Consider the following 20,107-nt stretch of genomic DNA (forward strand, 5'->3'; position numbering starts at 1 on the left):
TGGCCGTGCCGCAGCCTCCTGTCCCTCCGCCTCGGTGCACCCTTGCTGAGGAAGCGGCCGGTGCAGCCCTGGCTCGTTGCCCTGGAGGCACGTGTGTTTGTGGGCCGGCCCTTCTGCAGGTTCCAGGCCCAGGAGTGAGTGGGCTGTTCCGGCAGCTGTGACTGTTCCAGTCGGCGGATACCAACAGCTTTCCAAAATGAAGGTGGCCATGGTGTGATTTTCAGGTTCCTTAGATTTGCATTGAGTTGACAATTCGTCCACCCGGCTCTCTGAGGAGTCATCGTGTTTATGCCATTTGTCGTTCTCATAAGCGATGCTGTGATGCACATCCCTGTAGATCACCGTGTGTGCGCGTTTCCTGAGAATGCATTCCTGAGGGTGGAATTGCTGGTCCCAGCTGACCCCACCGCGGAGGAATGAGGTGTGGAGTAGCAGAGGGCAAGTGCAGCATTGGCGTCTGAGGCCTGGTTTGGCTAGAGATGAGATGGGTCACTTCCCTTCTCCAGTTTCCCAGCGTCCCGTCACCATCTGTGGAATTTCAGTGTTGGTCTCTCAGGTCCTTTGCAGCTCTGATGCGTTGAGGTTGTAAGTACCAAAGTGTATCAGTCAGCTGTCGCCGTGTAACAAGCTACCCTCAAACAGTGGCTCAAAGCAGCCACCATTGCTTGGCTCACAGTTCTTTAGGTTGGCAGTTTTGGCAAGCTCAGTGGGGTGGTGCTTCTCGACGTGGCTGGGTTTGCTGTTGGCTGCTCTGTGGTCAGCCATGGGTCAGTCCAGCTCCACCAAGTAGCTGGGCCAACCCTGTCCTGCGTGTGTCTCATCCTGAGCGTGTTCACGTGGGGGCTCCACAGAGGGCTAGTGGGGCTGCCCGCCGCTGACGTCCAGGCTCAGGGTGTCTGACATCCCTTGTGCCACATCCTGCCCCCAGCCAGCCCAGATCCAGGGGGCAGGGAAGTGGACCCCGCCTCTCCACAGGAAGAGCTGCAGTCACATGGAAAGGACAGGGGTTTGGCAGGGCGGGAAATCGAGGCTGTTAGCAGGAAACCCGCCTTGCAGGAGAGGGCCCTGAATGGCCATGACCGGCATTCCCTGAGCTCCTGCTGCAGAACAGACTCAAGTAGCTCCTCAGTCCTCAGACACACCCCCGGGAGGGGTGTTCCCCCCACTTAATGGATGAGGGGAGCTGCCTGCTGGGCTCACACGACCGAGGGGGGAGGCCTCGATTCAAGCCCAGCCCAGGCTCTGTCCTGAAGCAGTGAGCCACCCTGTTGAACCTGCAGAGGACAGGGCTGCCAGGGGAGGCAGATGGGGGCTTTGTTCTTATGGGCCAGTCAGCAAACCTTTACGGGGCCCTGCTATGTGCCAGGTGCTGTTCAGGGCCCTGCCCTGGGTGAGACGGGCGTAAACACGAGGACCAACACAGACGGAGGCTTCAGATATTGACGAGTGGCTGGAGAAGAAAAATGGGTGATGTGGCAGAGAGTGCGGGGATGGGGATGTGGGGGCGGTCAGGGAAGGCTTCTCTGAGGAGGGACATTTGCGCCAAGACCTGGATGATGAGGAGACGGCTATGCAGAGATCGGGGAAGAATTCCAGCCAGAGTCAAGGCCCTGAGGCTGGCGGGAGGGACGGAAGCGCAGATGGCATGGCTGGCCAAGACTGGCGGAGAGACCCCCAGCCCACCTGTCCCCATCTGGCCCCAGGACACCCAGCACACTTTGTCCCACCTTCCGCATTTCTTTGGCGAACCCTGGGTTCACTTGCAGGGTGCAGCTCTCCAGAGAGGCTCCTTGGTCCTCAAAAACCCATGAGGGAGGCTTTCTTCTCTCCTTGGGAAAGGAAGAGGCAAGGCCAGGTCCACCTGGAGCCACATAGTGGGTGCCGAAGGCGTGGGTGGGCCCAGCCTGCAGGCAGAGGCCGGCCTGTGCACTCCCTTTCAACAGACAGCCCTGGGTTGAGTCCCAGAGGGGAGTTTCAGTGAGATTTTTTTCTGATACAGTTTAGCAGCACATCTGTGACAGAAGGGACCTCTGCACCCAGGCCGGCCGTTCATGGTGGTGATGGCAGCCGGCAGGCAGTCCTTGCACTGCCAGCCAACTCTGGGCAACAAAGCTTCCCCCACATGGCTGTGAGGGGGGAGGGGGTCTTCACCGTGCCCCAGAGGCTCTCCGGTTGGTCCCCTTCCCCAACGCCGATGCTCACTGTCACCCAGGCCAGCTCTGGGCACAGTGCCAAAGACAAGCCCCACCTGTGCCAGCTCCACACGGCCGTTGTGGCTGGCCAGACGGCCTGAAGCATGACAGCTGGGTGGCTGGGACGAATGGCAGGCACTCTGTTCTAGACACTTTTCATGAGCTCATGCACTTCGTCCCTCCATGATTCTGCGGGCTGAATTCCATCCCTGTTCCCATTTTACAGATGAGAAAACTGAGGCCAGATTAAGAGACGGAAAAGCCAGCTCCGTTCCTGCAGGGAGAAAGCATCTGAAGTTCCCTTTCCCTCCCTGCCCCATCCTTCAGATCACGATAAATGACGTCCGCATGGCAGGGCCACAGAGGGCTTTTGAGTTTGCGAAAGCCTTTTGGTCACTGTCTGAAATCACCCCACCCAAAGACGCAGCCCGTCTTACCCGAGGGGAGCCAGAGACACACGTTTGGGGATGGCCCCGACCCTGAGTTCACACAGTCGCTTCACACAGCGGCACGGGAGGCCAGCTGGATTTCCTGCCACCCGGCCCGCTCTGTTGCCATGGCAACCCTGCGACCTCCGTCGCCATCACCCACAGGCCCCGGGGTCAGGGTCCCCTGTTCCTGTCCGCTGCGGGAAGGGCTGCAGGGGTGAGTTAGGGGGGCCAGAGGGAGGGTCCACCCTGGGTCAGGCCCACGAGGACCCGGAAAGGCCTGGGAGAGAAATGGGACTTGGCCCCTTTTCCCTGCGGGGGCGGGAGGGTCCACCTAGACCGATGGCAGAGAAGGCACTGCTCCCCTGTGTTTATATGGCTGCTTATTCACCAGACAGGAAGGCCGGATACAAGCCAGATGTGGAGGCAGCCACAGGGCAGCGCCTGAGGCTCTCGGACCGCCTCTGCCCACCCCAGATCCCCACACTCGGCACAGCCCTAGAGGCCAGGGGCAGGGGGCGGGGGAGGGAGCCGCCTCCTGGTCACCTAGATACAGGGTGGGGGGTGGATGGGGGGCACCCGCTGTCCTGGGGCCTGCCCACAAGGAGCCCCACGTCCCTTCACTTTGTCTCTCTCTTGGCCTGGGAGCCCCGTGTCTGATGCTGGTCAAAGACCTTCTCAGGGCCCTTCCCAGAGTCAGCACCAGGTTCTCCTCTGTTTCACATGCCCCTCGGGGGGACACAGAGACCCCGCGGCAAGAGCTGCCCTGCACTGCTCACGCCATCCACAGCTCACCCCACAGCTGTTCCTGAGGTGGGAGGGCATTGCCTGTCCCCGGGCCTTCGGATAACAGCGGCTCCGGAGGACACTGAGGCTGGGACTGTCCAGTCCTCAGTGGGCTGTGCCTTTCCGGGTTTTCTCGGTCACGACGCAGCAAGTGTTTGCAGAGTGCCTGCGGTGTGACACTGTTGTAGGTTGTGACCAGTGCAGAGGAAACCCCGCCCTCCTGGAGTTCACCAGGAGCATCCACAAGAGAAAAAAAGGCAGGACAGGCAGGTGGGCTCACCGGAAGAGCTATAGGGAGAGATGGTGACAGGAGGGGAGCCAGGGCAAGGACTGCGTGGGCTGCAGCATCACCGGGAAGCAGGCAGCCTGGGGCAAAGGCATGAGGATAAGAGGCAGACTTGTGGGGACCTGGGGGAAGTGCATTCCCTGCAGAGACACCGCCATGCAAAGGCCCTGGGGCAGGTGCAGCGAGTGACCCAGGCCCAGCACAGGCGGGCGCGGGGGTAGTGCGGGTGGTGAGGCCAGGGGGGACAGCTGGTGAGGCCGGAGGGGACCGCCAGGCACCAAGCGAGGAACAGCCGGGCCACTCTGGCACTGGCCAAGGGGCCGGGGAGCCACTGTGTACTGCTCTTGGGAAATGTGTGGTGGAGGTTGGCTCGCCCCTCTGGCTCTCCAGAAAGCCAAGTGTACGGGTTTACCTTGGCCTGGGCTCACTGCACTGGATGGCTGCCCAGCCAAGTAGAGGCTGGAATTCAGAGGCTGGGGCTCCATTCCTGGCCCTGCCTCTCACTAGCTGCATGGCCGTGGCCAGTGGCCTCAGGTGACCTCACCTCTCGGGGGCAGCGTGGATGCGGGGTCGTCCATCTCCAGGACCGTGAGGAGGTGGGAGGGCGGCCGTGGACGGATGACTCTCGGGGTCTCCTCTTTGCACATCTGTGCTTTTCCCAGAGGAAGCCGTGGGGCCCACGTGCTTCTGAAGGAAAATAAGCAGCTGTTTAAAGCAGTGGCGTCCTCGGGTCGCCCGGGATGCCGTGGCGTCCTCCATCCCAGCCACCATCAGAGTTGCCCGGGATTTGCCAGTGACTGTCGCGCGTGCATATTCACGTAACCCATCACCCTCATTGCGCAGATGTGGACAGGGCTGCCCACCCAGGTTGCAGCGCCCGGAGCGTGAGCTCAGTCCCTTAATTCTGCACTGTTTTGGAGGGTCCACCTGAGGCACAGCACTGTTCTGGGAACAGGGCCCATCCTGGACCTGTCCTGAGCGCCTCCAATCCCTCCCTGCACCACAGCACCAGGAAAGGCTTTGTGAGAGGCCTTGCTGGGCCTCTGAGGCTGGACTTTGGGGCATCCTGGGATGCGGGGTCGGCTGGGCTAACAGGAGGAGAGGCCTGGAGCCCCCGGGTTGGTTGCAGGCCATGCCCTCCTCCTCCCCTGCCTGCCTGTGGTCAGCTCCAACAAGGGCAGAACCGGTGCCCCCCCACTCCCCGGAGCATGTCCCAAACCCACAGAGAGGATGGGCTCTAGAGCCAGGCATCCTGGGCCCGTGCCTCAGTTTCCCCACCTGACAGCCTCTAGACCTTCGGGGGCACGAAATGAGGTGATCTGCACAAAATGCTCAGATCAAGCCTGGCACGCGGTAGGACGTCATCGCCGTGGCTGTGTCACCTGTGCAAAGCCCTCAAGGCAGGTCACCTGCCTTACCTGCCCAGGGTCCTATGCCCCAAGGCTTTGGTGAGGGTCAAAGGACATTACAGCAGAAGCAGGGCCTGTTACTCCAGAGCTGACGAAGGTGCAAGGCGGGGAAGGCTGGGAAGACGAGTTCTTGCACTGGTGGCCACGGGTCCTCCTCCCATGGAGGGTTCTGGAACCCCTGGACTGGGATCCCTGGGCTGTGGCTGTTTCCCAGCTGGGCAGGGCGGGCTGGGTGCCCCAGGCAGACAGGGGAAGTGATGGATGAATGGCTGGCCGCGCCACATTCCAGGCTGTTTCCCACCCGCTCCGCCCAGCCTGGAAAGCGGCTTCCTCTCCCGGCCCGTTAGTGACATTTTGCTGGGAACTGGATGCGCCGTCTGGGAAGACACGGCCTCTCCCGTGGGCCCTGGGGAGCGGCCTCCAGGGTCTGGGAATTTTCTTTTTTTCTTTTTTTCAAACAGAGTCTCGCTCTGTTGTCCAGGCTAGAGTGCAGTGGCACAAATTCAGCTCATGGCAACCTCTGCCTCCCTGGCGAAAGCAATTCTCGGGCCTCAGTCTCCTCTGAGTAGCTGGGATTATAGGCACGCACCACCACGCTCGGCTAAGTTTTGTATTTTTAGTGGATGAGGTTTCGCTCTGTTGGCCAGGCTGATCCCGAACTCCTGACCTCAAGTGGTCCGCCCACCTCGGCCTCCCAGAGTGCCGGGATGACAGGCGTGAGTCACCACATCCAGCAGGTCTGGGAATTTTCTCGATGAGTGGGAGGTTGGGAGGCAGATGAGGCTGCAGCCAGGGCTGGGGGAGGAGCCGGCACCCTCTCCCCGTCTTCTTTCTTTAGACATCTTTGACCGGCTCCTGCATGCCCAGACCCTTTGGGGAAACCACACAGAGGGAAACCCAACATCAGGGCGGACTCAGGCATGCCCAGAGAGGGGCGCATTGCACCCGGAGCCAGTGCCTGAGCCATTGAGGGTGGGAAGGACAGGCAAAGCCCCTGCTCTGGGGTGGGGGGGCAGACAACTAGAAGATGCCACCATCAGCCATGAGCAGGGAGGGTGGGAAGGACACTTGGCAGAGGCCCAAGCCACAGAGGGAGGCCAGGAGGGCAGGTGCCTCCCCTCGGGGTTCCCAGGCTGCAGGTGCTCTCTGTGGCCAGTGGGGAAGGGGCAGCTGGGCCAGGTCACCTGGATCCACACCTGGCTCTGCCCCTCCTCAGCCTCTCTGTGCCTCTGTTTCCCCACTCCTAAGATGGAGAAGCGCAGGCTCTCCCTCAGGGCCGCGGAAGAATCCGTGAGGACAGGGTTGGTGCTCTGTGTGCGATTCTTCCCCTCTGGGCGTCAGAGCCCTTCTCATCAGACTCTGCACCCGCTGCCCACCTGCCTCTGAGCCAGCGCCATAGGGAAGGCGCTAGGACCCAGATTGACCCCACCAGCCCCAGCAAGAGGACCTCAGTGCTGTTCTGAGCCAGGGAGGGATTAGGACACTTGTGTAGGCCCCGGGAGGGCAGCCAGGGTGAGGACAGCAGGTGCCCCGGAGACCCCCTTGTGCTGGGCGGCCAGGCCTCGGGACCCCTCCCCAAATTCCATGCTTTCTTCTGCACACGCAGTGCTGGGCCTCAGGGGCTGTTTGAAAATACATGGTGGTGTCGTTGGGGACTGGGGTCCCCTTGCAGCTGACGTAGGGTTCAGGGATGCTAGAGGCCTTGTTTCTGTTTCATGGGCACTTTGAGCTCTGGAAAGAAAACTCCTTGGAGTTTGAAAGACGGTCCTTAGGCTCATGCCTCAGAGCTGGCCACCCCAGGCACTACCCCAGATTCTGTATGGCGACAGGCCACCCACCCCAGCCTCAAGTACGAGTCAGTGTCCCTTCAGCCCACGTGACACCCCCAGGTCCGCACGTCCCAACGTGGGGCTGGATGCCTGGGCTGCCCCACGAGGCTGAGTCAGGGTCCAGGCTGGCTGGCATTGGGACCACTTCATCTCCTGATGGCTGCCATGTGCAGCCTAAGGGTGGCTGATGGGGGCTCCAGGCACAGGCCCTGGTGCTTCTGGGCTCTGAGACCCAGAACAAGTCACTCGCCCTCTCTGGGCCTCAGTTTCCCCGTCTAGAAAGTGGGTGTAGTGACGGGGACCGCCTCATGGGGGAGCAGGTAGACGATGCTGAGAACAGACCTAGGGTGCCAGGTTCCTCCGTGATGTTAGCCCTTCCTGCCACTTCTGTATTCTGCCTTGAGATACAAACCCCTTCAGACAGCGACGGCCCCTTTCCTGGTGCTGCTGAGCCCCCGCGGTTGCCTGAGGGCCATTGCACCAGGACACTGGGGTCTGCTATGAAGCACAAGGGGCTCTGTGTGGTCTTATTTTTCCAAGTGGTTTGATGACTTCATTCACCTGTGTGTCTGGACGGGGCCTTCTTGCGGATGGAGCAGGGAGCAGGGCCAGCAAGTGGTCTTGTGTCGAGGGGATGCGGCTAGGCCTCTTCCTGTGTGGTTCGCAGCCACGGGCTGGTGGCCCACGGGGCCTCCGAGCCTCGAAGTGGGTCTGTAGAAATGGCCCTTGGCCGAGGTGCAGGGCCTCCAAGGGGAATGAGGTGGGAAGCCAGGCACCCAGGAAGGATGAGGCTGCCCCTGTCTAGCGGTGCCTTATCCTGGAGAGGAGCCTGCAGTTGGCCTTGGTGGAGCTGTGGGCCAGTGGGAGGCTCCAGAGACTCCCCACACTGCTTGCGAGTGCAGGGATGGAGGAGGATAATAATTAATAGCTACCATTTCGAGCGATCGCAGAGTGCTGGACAACCCTGCTGCGCACAGCTTCATCTCCATCCCCTTTGAAGAGGCAAGGAAATGGGCAGAGAAGCTGTGGATTATCCGAGGAAGCCAGGCCGGCAGGACTCAGCCTCCCTCTGTGACTGTGGGGTGGACCCTCCGTGCCTTCCTGCCCCCCTGCCCAGCCAGCACCAAGGAGATGGGTATCCAGGGCAGCCATGGGTCCCCTGCCCTGAGCAGCCAGCCCCTGATGTCTGCAGAAAGTGCCTGTCCTGTGACTGGGCAGCCCAGCCGCTCCCACCTGCTGCAGACCTGCTCTCAGCCCGGCCTGCCCTCAGCCCCGCCCCCTCAGCTCCGCCCCTGAGCATGGCGCTCCACTCACCCCACTTCCCTCTCTGCTCCACTCCAGCCCCTAAGCGGGGGGACCCCAAAGAGGCATTTTCCCTGGGGGACTTCCTTTGGAGGCTACCCTAGGCGAGCTGCATCCTGGGGGACCCAGTCAAGCACAGAGACCCTGCAAACAGGTCGAACAAGAGGCAGGACCACCCAGAGTGGGGTGACATCCTGGAGACTGAACAGGGAAGGGTGAAAGAGCTTCGCGGGGGGCGGGGCAGCCTCGCCTGGGGAAGTGAGGTTGAAGCTGAATCCCAGAGGGAACGAGGGGCAGTCGGGGGTCATGCATGGCCCTGAGCCGGGCACGGGGGTGAGGCGAGCAGGGAGATGGGTGTCATGGAGCGGGTGTGGGCTGGTGAAGCCCCATGTACAGTGGAAGCTGCTGAAGGGTATTAAGAGGAGAGAGATGATGGGCCCCCCAGAGATGGCCCCGGCTGCTGCTGTGCAGACCTCCCGACTCCCTGCTGCCTGTATCCCCACCCCCCTCCTTCCCAGGTCCCTCCACAGGTCCTGGCCAACTCCCAGGCTGTTCTCTTGGCCACAAATGCTGTTCCCCTACCTCTCCCCACTCACCTCTCATCTTCTCTGAGGGTCCTTGTCACTTTCTGCTTTCTCGGGTGGAGTCTGCGCCAGGGGCAGCCCTAGGAGCAGGTCCTGGCCACAAGTTGCTCACTGAGCCGTGGCCTGGTTTTCTTGCATGCCAGGCAGGGCATGGGGACCTCCCCTTCATCATCCGTCACCTGGCTTCCTCCACATGTACAGAGGAGGAAAGTGAGGCTCAGAGAGGGGAAGAGGCTGTCCCTAGGCCACACGGCCAGGAGCACTCAAACAGGATTCAACAGACACCCGTGAGGTCCCATCACCTGCACCGCTGCCCCTGCACAACCCGGGGTGGAGCCTGGAGAACGGAGGGGAGGACACCACCAGCTCCCCGGCGTGTTCCTCAGGCACGGGGCCTCCTGCCCCTGCAGGCTCCGTTCGACCTCAGGTTTGAATCCCAGACCTGCTGCCCCTAAAAGGAGGCGAGCATGTTGATGACAAGCAGGAACTTTGGAGTCCTGCAGAGCCCTGGCCCTGTGGGGGCAACACCAGGTCACGGCTCAGACCCCGGCACGCAGCACACTCGCCGTGTGACCTTGGGTAGATGACTTCACCTCTCCACGCCTGGTCCCTCCTGGTAAAACGGGCTGATGGTAGCATCAGCCGCAGAGGGTCTCCATGAGGTGGAGACCAGGACACTGGGGTCTGCTATGAAGCACAAGGGGCTCTGTATGGTCTTATTTTTCCAAGTGGTTTGATGACTTCATTCACCTGTGTGTCTGGACGGGGCCTTCTTGCGGATGGAGCAGGGAGCAGGGCTCATCAGTCAGATACTGAATGACTCATCAGTATCTGTAGAGCACTGAGAAGAGGCTCCCTGCAGTGAGCCGCTATCCAGGTCTCTGAAGTAAAAGGACGGGCCCCTGTTCTGCCCAAAGGGAACCACAGAAGTCCCCGACTGCTCCGGGCGCCGGCAGGGCACGGTCTGTTCTGGCTTCAGGATCCAGAGTGTCACGAGCACGCAGGTGGCAGGTGGTGGCCATAAGCCCTTGTTGGATGACGGCTGTGGCAACTCCTTGCGCTGTGGCATGATGGCCCAGAGGTCTCCTGGCCGCCCTCTCCACCTTAGGAAATGTGGCGTGTCCGTCCATCGTATGAGCGCCCGTCCAGCGCCCGGCGCCAGCTCCTCAGCGGGGCTGTCTGCATCCATTTCTGTTTTATTCGAGTATCGTGGCTCGAATGTAGCCGCCTCCATGGGAGGGCTTTGGAAAGTCCAAACAGGGCGTCCCCAGTGTCCTGGACCCGTGTCCCCAGAGCCAGCCTGGCGTTTGAAGCTCTCGGCCCCATCCCTGCCTGCTCCCTTCTGGGTGTGCCCAACCCACGCTGGCCCAAGGGCAGCCTGGTCTGGATGGGCTGCAACCCACAGGACGCCCCGCCACGTTCGCCTTCTTTGGATGTCACCAGGGACTGGCCTCCAGCCCTGCAGCCAGGCGGTGTTTACGGCCCCCACAGCTGCGGCCACACGTGTGCCCAGCCATCAGCCTCCCGACAGGCGGGTGGCCAGGAGGGGCAGGGCGCCCTGCAGGAGGGAGGCCAGCGGCTGTGCGGAGGGGACAGCAGGTGCCGTGAGGCCTGGGTGGCTGTTTACTGGCTGCTTCCTCCCCCACCATTCCCCACAGCAGACGGGGCTGCTCTGCTCCTGCCTGGAGCACCAGGGGCTGGTTAGAGCCCAGGCGCCACGGCCGTGAGATGTTGGGCAGGACCTCAACACCTCTGAACTTCTCTGCTCCTCTGTGAAAGGGGCAGGCGGCGAGAGGATCAGGCGAGGTTGGCACCATATTTGGCACGTGATAGCTGCAGAAGTCATTTATCCGTCATCTTCCAGAGGCCGCATGGCCCTGGCCCCGGCTGGATCTCTCCGTCTGACAGTGGGGCTGGGACCCCAGGAATGGGGAACGGGCAGAAGCAGGGGTAGCGCCCGCAGTTCACTAATAAAGCGACAGACACCAGCCCCCAACTGTGGCCTCACCTGCTTCATGCCCCAGGCCGTGGGCGAGACCCACATGTGTTAGCAGGAGGAGGCTGCAGGGCAGTCCAGGTTTTAGCAGGTAGAGGATGCCCTCCTTGCTGCTCTAAGCCGCTGAGGCCCCCGAAGTCCCAGGTCTTTCTGCCTTGCCTTGGCGCTGGCTGACCTTGACGTAAGATGAGTGGGGAGGCCCAGGGGCTTACACCTGCATCCCCTGCAGAAAATGCTGCAGACAGGGTGCTGGCTTGGCCTCCTGATGTCTCGGGCAGGTCTGTGCTGCAGGCCCTTCAGTTAACCTGGAAGACTTGTCTGCAGGCCCTGCTCTCTGCATGGCGCAAAGGGGCTCAGTGACCACCCGTCCTGCCCACCAGCGCCTTGAGCACTTTCCCACCCTCTCCGCACACAGCTGGCCCTGGGCAGAGCTTCTCAGACTTCAGGGAGCCTCAGACCACAAGAGAATCTTGTTCAGCTGCAGGTTCTGATTAATCAGGTGTCCTGGCATTACCACCTGGCAGTGGGCGGCGCTCAGCGTGCCCAGGCCTCGGCCATCCAGAAATCAACGCTTCCTCTGCCTGCTGGTGGCTGCACTCGGCGTGGCCAGGCCTCGGCCATCCTGAAGGCAACGCCTCCTCTGTCTTGGCCGTTCCTAAGAATCACCGGGGCAGAAGACGGTGAAAATGGAGGTTTTGCCGCCCTAGATGGCCTGCCTGCCGGGCTCTCCCTGGGCATACACCGCCCCACTCCTGCCCCCAGCCCAGGGGAGCCTGTTAGCATCGGAAAGTGGAAGAGACTTAGAACTATGGCCTCTGGGGCCCGGACCGGCAGCAGCCCCACCTGGGAACATGTTGGAAATGCAGGTTCTGGGTCCCAGCCTGACCTGCTGAGTCAGAACTGGGGGGAGAGGCTGAGGTCTGTCTGAACACCCCCTGGGGGATGCTCATGGAGGCGGGAGCATGGCACCGCTGCCTCGGGCACTGCCCACTCCTGGTCTGTAGAAGCCTCAAGCCTGGAGTGGGGTGTGGCTCTCCCAGGGCCACCCCACACCGAGGGCCCCAGCTCCAGCGTGGCTGGTCACCTGAGATGAGCTGGCCCAAGCCCATCCTCCGGCCTGGTTCTGCCCCCGAGATCACCTGCAGGTGGGACGTCGGCCACCTGTCGGGGCCCCTGGGGAAGGCTGCCCCAGCGCTGGACAGCCACTTGGTGGGGCCTTGGTGGGAACCGTGGGGCTGTGGGCGCTGGCCTCTGTACTTAGCCCGCTTCACACACTCTCTCTCCTTTGGTTGCAGCCCCTGTGGACAGGAAGGCTAAGGCCTCAGCGATGCCGGATTCCCCAGTGGAGGTGAAGACACAGTCCCGCATGCCGCCCCCGCCGGCTGCCCCAGCGCTGGACAGCCACTTGGTGGGGCCTTGGTGGGAACCGTGGGGCTGTGGGCGCTGGCCTCTGTACTTAGCCCGCTTCACACACTCTCTCTCCTTTGGTTGCAGCCCCTGTGGACAGGAAGGCTAAGGCCTCAGCGATGCCGGATTCCCCAGCGGAGGTGAAGACACAGTCCCGGTCCACACCCCCCAGCATGCCGCCCCCGCCGCCTGCCGCATCCCAGGGGGCCACACGCCCCCCGTCCTTCACGCCACACACACGTAAGTAGCCCCCACCTGGCAGCCGAGGGCCAGGTGTTTCAGGGCAGCCCCTTGTGTTGTGTGAAATTCCGAGCTTCCTGCCCAGAGCCGGTGGGCACCTGCTGTGAGCCCTGAGTGTGAGGAGCTCATGTGGCATGGCCCAGAGCCCAGGGTTGGCAGGTTCAAATCCCAGCTTCCCTGCTTCCCACTACGTAGCTCTGGGCCAGGTCCTTGCCCTCTGGGGGCTTGGGCTTCCTCTTCTGCAGTGTGAGTCCTCCCAGGGCTGTGGTGGGGCCCGGTGAGTCCACACAGGCCTTGCACCAGGGCCAGCCGTGGGCCTTGGGTCAAAGCCGGCCGCTGTGCCTCAGGCTTCCTGCCTCATCTGGCAGGCCGAGGGATGCTCATCCAGAGGGAATGTGGAGCTCAGACGGGGTCTGGGGCTTCCCCAGCGTCACACAGCAGGTCACCTGTGGACAGGGCCCCTGGAGGGACCACAGGAGTGGCTCTGGCCTTGGAGGGGCTCAGATCCCAGGAGCTCGGCAGCCCAGCTGAGCACGGGGGCTAGGGTGGGGGCCTCAGCACAGGAGGCCGGAAGGGCGGGACCCCGAGAAGCTCTGAGGCCTGACCTTGCTGGCCCTGGGCAAGGGGTTGGCCATGCTTGGCGCACAGAGCCACTGAGGGTGGGCTCTGGGGGGCTGTGGGGCAGGGAGCAGCCAGTTCTCATCGCGGTCAACCCCGAGGCTTGGCTTTGAGGACAGAACTGGTGCTCTGTGGCCCAGTTGCTGGGCCGGCGGGGTGGGCAGCGTCCCTGCACCTCGAGGCCGGGGGCTCAGGAGTGCATCTCCGTGTCTGCAGGGTGGAGACTCCATGTACTACCTCCACATTCAGAGGCCAGAAAGCTCTGAAACTCAAATGAAGCCCCTCTCTGTGGGAGGAGCCTGAGACTTCTGTCCCGCTGGCCCCGGGTCCCCCACAGGCCAGGAAGAGCTGCTTCCTCAGTCCCTTTATGTCACGACTGTCCACAGAGCACCAGGTGGCTATGGGCCAGGCCTGGCTCCCTCCCTGGCTCTGCCCCTGAGGCTGGGGGCCTGCTCCGCCGAGGGCTTTGGCCGTCATCTCCCCTGCATCTGGAAAGAGCACTGGCTGTGGGGTCAGGCAGCAGATTTGCGGCCCTGTTTGTGGGATGCTGGCTCCGAGTCAGCCTCCTGACTTGGTTGGGGAATGGGGTGACCCAGCAATGGGGTGCCCCCATGTGGCTGGGCTGGAATCACCCTTCCCTCTCTTCCGGAAGAGCCCTCCTGTCTGGTACGAACCACGGGCCGTCTCTTTCCACCAGGCAGCTTGCGACCACACCAAGCCCGCATAGGTAGAGAGGGGAGACCACTGGTGTGCTGAATTTGCAGCGCACCCCAGCCCTGGGGGAGGAAATGCTCAGGACGGACCACAGGAGACCCGGCCATGGGTGCAGTGCCTAAAACGCCCACTCCACAAACCTCGGCCCCAGTGTCAGGGACAAACGCCGTGGGCTGAGCCTGGTTCCCCAGACCCTCAAGGGTGCGTCTCCCCGACCTGCTTCTCCCCGGGCACCAGCAGCCTCTGCTTCGAAGGTGCTGGTCTGGGGACCCGATGCTCCTGGCTGGGGGTGGGGTGGGATCAGCGGAGCCTCAGACTCTGCTTCCGGCGACCTGGGAACAGTTGTGAGGGCAGCCGGCATGCCTGGGGCTGGGGTCCTTCCCGCCCCCTCCACTCTCAGCCCACCTTGGGGTCAGGTTTCTGGGGTGAGGTCTCAGCTGGTTTAAGGAGTGTGAAGGTTATGAAAGAGAGAAGCAGGTGCTTTTGCTTTTCTAAGCCGACACTTCAGTCCCGCCGGGCTGTCAGCATCAGTCTGAGGCTCTGGCTGCCCCTGAGGTGGCCTCAGATTCATCCCCTAATCCACGCAATTCCCTGAAAGCCAGGTGGTTGGCCGCACCCCTGCCCCTGGCTGGTGGGTGTCCTTGAGGGACCACAGCTCGGTGGCAAAGCCCTGCCGGGAGGCTCCTCCCCAGGGACTGACCTCTGAGCCAAGCTGATTGGAGACTGAGCTTGAACGGAGACTTGAGGGCCGAAGTTTTTCTTGCCCACTGACTGCCCTGGGCACAAATTCATCTTGGAGTTGAAGCTGCGGTGCTGCTGTGGGGGCGGGGGTGGAGGGGGGAGGAATATAAGGAGCAGGGACCCAGATCAAACTCCTCTAAAGCTGGGAGGATGCTTAAAGGGCTAAGGCTCTACCCTGCCCTTGATTACCTCCTTGACAGAGAACTCACTACCTGTTTACAGAGCTCCAGCCTGTCTTCCTGTGGCCTTCGCCACTGACTTCAGCTTGGACAAATTCAATCTTTCTTTCTTCGTTTATATAGTAGAGATGGGGACTCCCTACATCACCCAGGCTGGTGTTGAACTCCTGGGCTCAAGCTCTCCTTCCGCCCCAGCCTCCCAAAGTGCTGGGATCACAGGCGTGAGCCACCGCGCCTGGCCAAATCTTCCTTCCTGTTTGGTGCTTCCTCCTCCAGCGCTGACCCAGGGCTTTATTTGAGACTCCAAGCCAAGTCTCAGATCACTTTTAGGACATGCAGCTTCGGCCCAGGCCCCTGAGGATCTCAGGTGCTGATGGGGTCACAGGTGCCTTCTGGGAAGAGGATGTTGAAAACGAGGGGCCCCACCCCTGCTCATAGAGCCTTGTTTCTTGTAGACTCTGGAATGGTCTTGTCAAAAATGTGGCCCTTAGAATCATCCACTCTCAGAGAAGGAAACTGAGGCCCAGAGAGCGGAGTGGCCTGGCCCCGGGTGGTGACAGAGCCCCATCCAGAAAATCGCTCTGAGAAGCAGGAAAAGGCGGCCCCGGGTGCCCCTGAGGGCGGAGTCTCCTGCTCACGCCCCCACTGAAAATCGCTCTGAGAAGTAGGAAAAGGCGGCTGCGGGCGCCCCTGAGAGCAGAGTCTCCTGCCCACGCCCCTCCTGACAGCGTGTTCTTCTTATTTTGCTTACAGATCGAGAGGACGGGCCTGCGACGCTGCCCCACGGCCGTTTTCATGGCTGCTTAAAATGGTCTATGGTCTGTCTCTGTAAGTAAAATAACAAAAACCGCAGGCCTTCCCGGAGATCTTCACCGCAGCACCCTCCGCGGGCCCAGCACTGCCGCCCTGGGGGTGCCGGCACTCCTCCACGGCCTCCACACCCTCAGCATTGCCTCTGTCGTGTGGGTCCTGCCTCCCTGGGGAGAAGAGGGCGCAGGCGGGCAGAGCCGCAGGGTCCCTGCCTCCCACAGACCCTCCGCTCCAAGCTGCAGGGCTTCAGGCAGGAGCAGAGCTTCTCTGAGCTCTCCTTCCCAGCAGCAAAACATGGCCAGTGGGACTGACCGTGAGTGCAGAGGGAAGGGGCGTGACACTGTCCCTGGCAGGCCTGTAGCTCAGCCATGTCTGCTAGGGCAGACCCCACCTACCTGGAGTCCCAGCTGCAACTCTTCCTGCCAGGGTGACCTTGGCCAGGTGCCACCCCCCCGTGCCTCAGTTTCCCCACCTGTAAAATGGAAGTCATCATGGGTCCTGGTGCCAAGGGTGATCTCCAGGAGCCATGAGATGGTGGGGCCGGGCACACGCTGGGCGCTCAGCAGACTTGAGTCTCCAGCAGACATTTGCGTCGACGGCCGTGGCCCGTGGCAGGCGTTCAGGGAGCACGGGCTCTTAACAGGCGCTGTTGAGAGTTTTCCTCAGCCGGTGAGTGCAGCCATGCTTGAGCCCATCAGACAGACTCCGGTCCATCACTACCAGCCAGCCTGGCAGCATGGCCCAGGTGTGGCTGTCGCGTCACTCCCGGCTCTAAGAATGAGGGTGGCAGAACAACTGTGCATTGTTTCTGTTGCACGGGGCTGTCCTTGTCACAGCCGTTATTCTGTGATGGGCCTGGCCATGCACCCGCGCCTGGCATGCAGCTCCTGGACAGTGGCTGTTGTCACCCACTGTGTGATCTTATGGATGGCAAAGATGGTGAATCCCAGCTCCTGGAGCCACCACAGCAAGGAGCAGGGGTGACAGGAGGGGCTGCCTTAGGGCGCCTCTGTCCCATCGGACCCCCCCACCAAGGCTCTGATGCTGGGGGAGCCGCGGGGGTGCTCGCGTGTGCCCCAAACCTCAGCTGAGGACGCGTGTGCAGAGTCTAACTTAGTAACACACCTGTTGCGGGAGTGAGAGCACACTTGTGCCGGGGGTTATTTTCGGCGTCTCTTTAGCTGCTGAGACTGCCCGGCAGCGCGGGAGGGAGTGCGCGGGCAGGCGAGGGCGAGCAGGCCGCTGGAAGGACCGGGCACCCAGGGCAAGGCTGGTAAGCTCACCTAAGGGAGGGCCAGGCCCAGGCCGGCCGGGGCGGTGGGCAGGGGCCCCGGTGTGCACCGTGGCGGTCTGAGAAGCCACTGGAAGGTCCACAGTCCCGGTGACAGTCCTGCGTGTCCTGGAGAAACCAGCCTCCCCCTGTGGTGAGGTCTCCCATGGTGACGGGCCGTCTCCTGGCCCGGCTGGGTGACCGCAAGTGGCTGTCTTCAGTCTTGACGGGGTATGTGTGTGTCAGAGTCCACCGTGTGGCCAGCTGGAGCTCACCAGTGAGAGGGAAACTCAGCAGTGTGGTGGGGTCCTCCGGACAGAACCTCAGAGAGCGAGAGACCAGGGGCTCCATGCATCCTGCCTCAGTGTCCACTGTCCCCCCGGAGGAGGGAAAGCCCCAGAACACGGTGCCATTATCGGTGCCACGCACTCCAGAGGGCCAGTGCGTCCATCCTGACCCCAGGAAGGCACTGCCGAGATCATTCAAGCCAGGGGCACAGACAGGCTACCCCCTACGCAGGCTGCCCCTGGTTGAGGGGAGCGCCGCTCAGAACGCCGTGTGGAGGTTCACGGCCCCAGCAGCAGAGGTGTCTCAATTTTGCAGCGAGCCCGTAGGAATGGCCAAGGCCACGCGTGCGCTCAAGGTTTTGTGGCATATCTGACCTTCAGTTAGTGGTTTCCAGAATTCCAGTAGGTATGGGGGCCATTCACTGCCACAGCCTCACACAGCACCCAAACCATAAAACCAGTCGGGATGGAGCCCTGACCTGGGGGGTTGACCTGGGCAGTGAAGGAGAGGCCAGGGAAGCCTAGGTCTGGCCTGAGCGACTCCAGCTGGGGACACACGGTACAAAGGAGGTCACTGCCATGCTGTCCCTCGATCCCTGGAGCCCCACTTGGAACTCCAGGATGGGTTGGGAGCCATTTGCAAATGAGGAAACTGAGGCTAGGCGCCAAGTCTGAGTCATAGGGCACGTCTGGGCCTGGCGGCCGGGTCCTCGCTCCTAACCAGGGCAGCTTCCCCCAGCCCTTGAAGGCAGGGCTGCGTCTGTCTGGACGTCCTTACCACGCTGGTGTGTCTGAGGGCCTCTGTGGCACCCCCCCCCGCCCTTCTGGCCTCCTCCTGCAGACCCTGCAGTGGGTATCTGTGGGGCCCAGGCTGGAGCGAGAGCAGAGTGAGCACTGGGCCCCAGGGGAGGCCGTCATTGTGGGCACATCTGTTCCGCGCTCTGCACCAAGAACATCCTGAGCACGGCTGGCATCACCCCGTCCCGCTGTGCCCAGCGCTGGCTGCTCGGTGTGTGGGGTCTGCCGGGGACGGGAGACGGTCTCGGGGAGCCACGCTGCCCTGCTGAGTGTCTTCGGTGCCTCGGTGTCCATCTGCCGCGTGGAATGTGTGTGATGACCGTGCAGCCTGTGTGTGCACAGATGCAGAGCCCAGCCCGGGCCACCGCACGGCTCCCTGACCCGAGAGGCGCCTCGCAGGTGCCACTAGACCGCAGTCGGGAAGGTGAGAGCCTCAGGCGGCTTCTGGGAAGGTGGAGTGGAGGAAGCCGATGGCGGCCACCTAAGGGTTACTGGAGGGACACTTAGAGCAGGTCTGACCCCTCAGAAGGGCCTCGGTGGAGGTATGGGCTGGTCAGTCAACCTCGGGAGGGTGTGGCCCCTTCCAGCCCAGGCCTGCAGGAGCGGGTAGAAAGGGAGGCCGGGCCCAGCCGGGGCCACAGCTGTGGGGACGCAGCCCAGGAAGGGGGCCCAGCATGTAGGCCCCCACGTCCCATGTTCCCTCCCGTCCAGGCAGAGTCCACAACATTCAGCAGGGTCACCTCCCAGGGCCAGGTTAGGATGGGCAGGGCTGGCCTGATCTGAGGGGTACACCAAGACCCCCCACTATCCAGGGCACATGAAGTAAACAGCACGTGCCTACCGGCTTCCCAGGAGGAGCTGCAGCACCAGCCCAGCCCAGGGGCGTCTCCATCCTGGAGAAAGGGTTTTCCTCTGCTCGGCACACACAGGCCCCGCCAGGCCTCAGCCACAGGCGTGCACATACGGCTGGAGCCTCGGAGGAATTCGGCCCTGAGGGAGCAGGTGGCTCTGAGCTGCCCCCACCCCCAGACGCACACTCTCAGCAAGGGTGAGGGGTGGGCTCCCTGGAGAGAGGCACTTGGGGCTACAGTGGAGCAAGAGAGACGTGCGTGAACGTCATAGCCGTGTGCGTGTGTGTGTGCATGCGTGTGCATGTGTGTGTGCGCATGTGCATGTGTGCGCGCGTGTGCATGTGTGCGCATGTGTGTACATGTGTGTGCGTGTGTGTGCATTGTCTGCGCGTGTGTGCATGTGTGTGCGTGTGTGCATGTGCATACATGTGCACTGTGTACATGTGTGTGCATGCGTGTAAGGGTAGTGGAGGGTGAGTGGAGGCAGGGAAATGGAGGGCTCACTCTGGGAGCAGGGAAGTTGGTACCCTGTGTAGGGAGCGTGTCCTTGTGCAGGAGGTGGGAGCCAGCCGTGAGTGTGTGCAGGGTTTCTGTCCTCCTGACAGCAGGAGCTGGCCAGGACTTCAGGCCTCCCAGAGGCATCTAGTCCCCCTCCCATCAGCAAGGGACTTGGGAGCGCTGTGACCTCTGACCTGTCTGCAGAGCCTAGAGGTCGCCCCTCAGGCTCCTGAGGCCAAGGGCACAGGGTGCAGGTGTCCCGGGCACAGGAGGGCCACCCTGGCCTCCTTGCAAGAGGCTTGGCCTTAGCTCTGTCACCTGAGAAAAGGGGTGAGGCCCAGCCCTGGGACCTTCCATAGCAGCCCCATGTCTGCCAGGCCCCTGTAACGCTGACCCCAATAGGAGGGCCAGCCAGGCAGTCATGTCTCAGTGGCCAACAGGCAGCCCTGCAGTGCACTCCTCAGCTGCTCCTTATGTCACCTGCTTGTCCTCAACATGCGCTGGTCTGTGTGCACATGCATCTGTGTGTCCAGCCACCAGAGGCAGGAACCCACCCAGTGTGTCCTTGGATGTCCCAGCTCCTCTGCCCCCTGGAACCCCATTAGCCCAGGTGTTGGGGCAAATGAAGGCATTGCTGGCAGCTGGGAGTCACTTGTCTGGAACGTTGCTCAAGGCTGGGAGACACATGTAGGAGGGACATTGCTCAGGACTGGGAGACACTTGTTTTGGGGACATTGCTCGGGGCTGGAAGGCACCTGTGTGGGGCATTGCTCGGGGCTGGGAGGCACTTGTTTTGGGGACATTGCTCGGGGCTGGGAGGCACTTGTTTTGGGGACATTGCTCGGGGCTGGGAGGCACCTGCGGGGGAAATTGCTCAGGGCT

At 62.2% G+C, this 20,107-nt stretch overlaps 1 protein-coding gene across 1 annotated transcript in view; it reads left to right on the forward strand.

Annotated features, from left to right (window-relative positions):
* CBFA2T3 (core-binding factor, runt domain, alpha subunit 2; translocated to, 3) overlaps positions 1 to 20,107 on the forward strand; it is a 104,033-nt gene that overhangs the window by 63,417 nt on the left and 20,509 nt on the right. Inside the window, exons 2-3 of the mRNA XM_011928075.1 lie at positions 12,307 to 12,459; positions 15,465 to 15,539. Of these exons, the coding sequence (XP_011783465.1) occupies positions 12,307 to 12,459; positions 15,465 to 15,539 (228 nt within the window). The remainder of the gene's footprint in view (positions 1 to 12,306; positions 12,460 to 15,464; positions 15,540 to 20,107) is intronic.

The sequence above is a fragment of the Colobus angolensis genome, unplaced genomic scaffold (assembly GCF_000951035.1).
Source record: "Colobus angolensis palliatus isolate OR3802 unplaced genomic scaffold, Cang.pa_1.0 Scaffold76, whole genome shotgun sequence".
In the NCBI taxonomy this organism is placed as follows: domain Eukaryota; kingdom Metazoa; phylum Chordata; class Mammalia; order Primates; family Cercopithecidae; genus Colobus; species Colobus angolensis.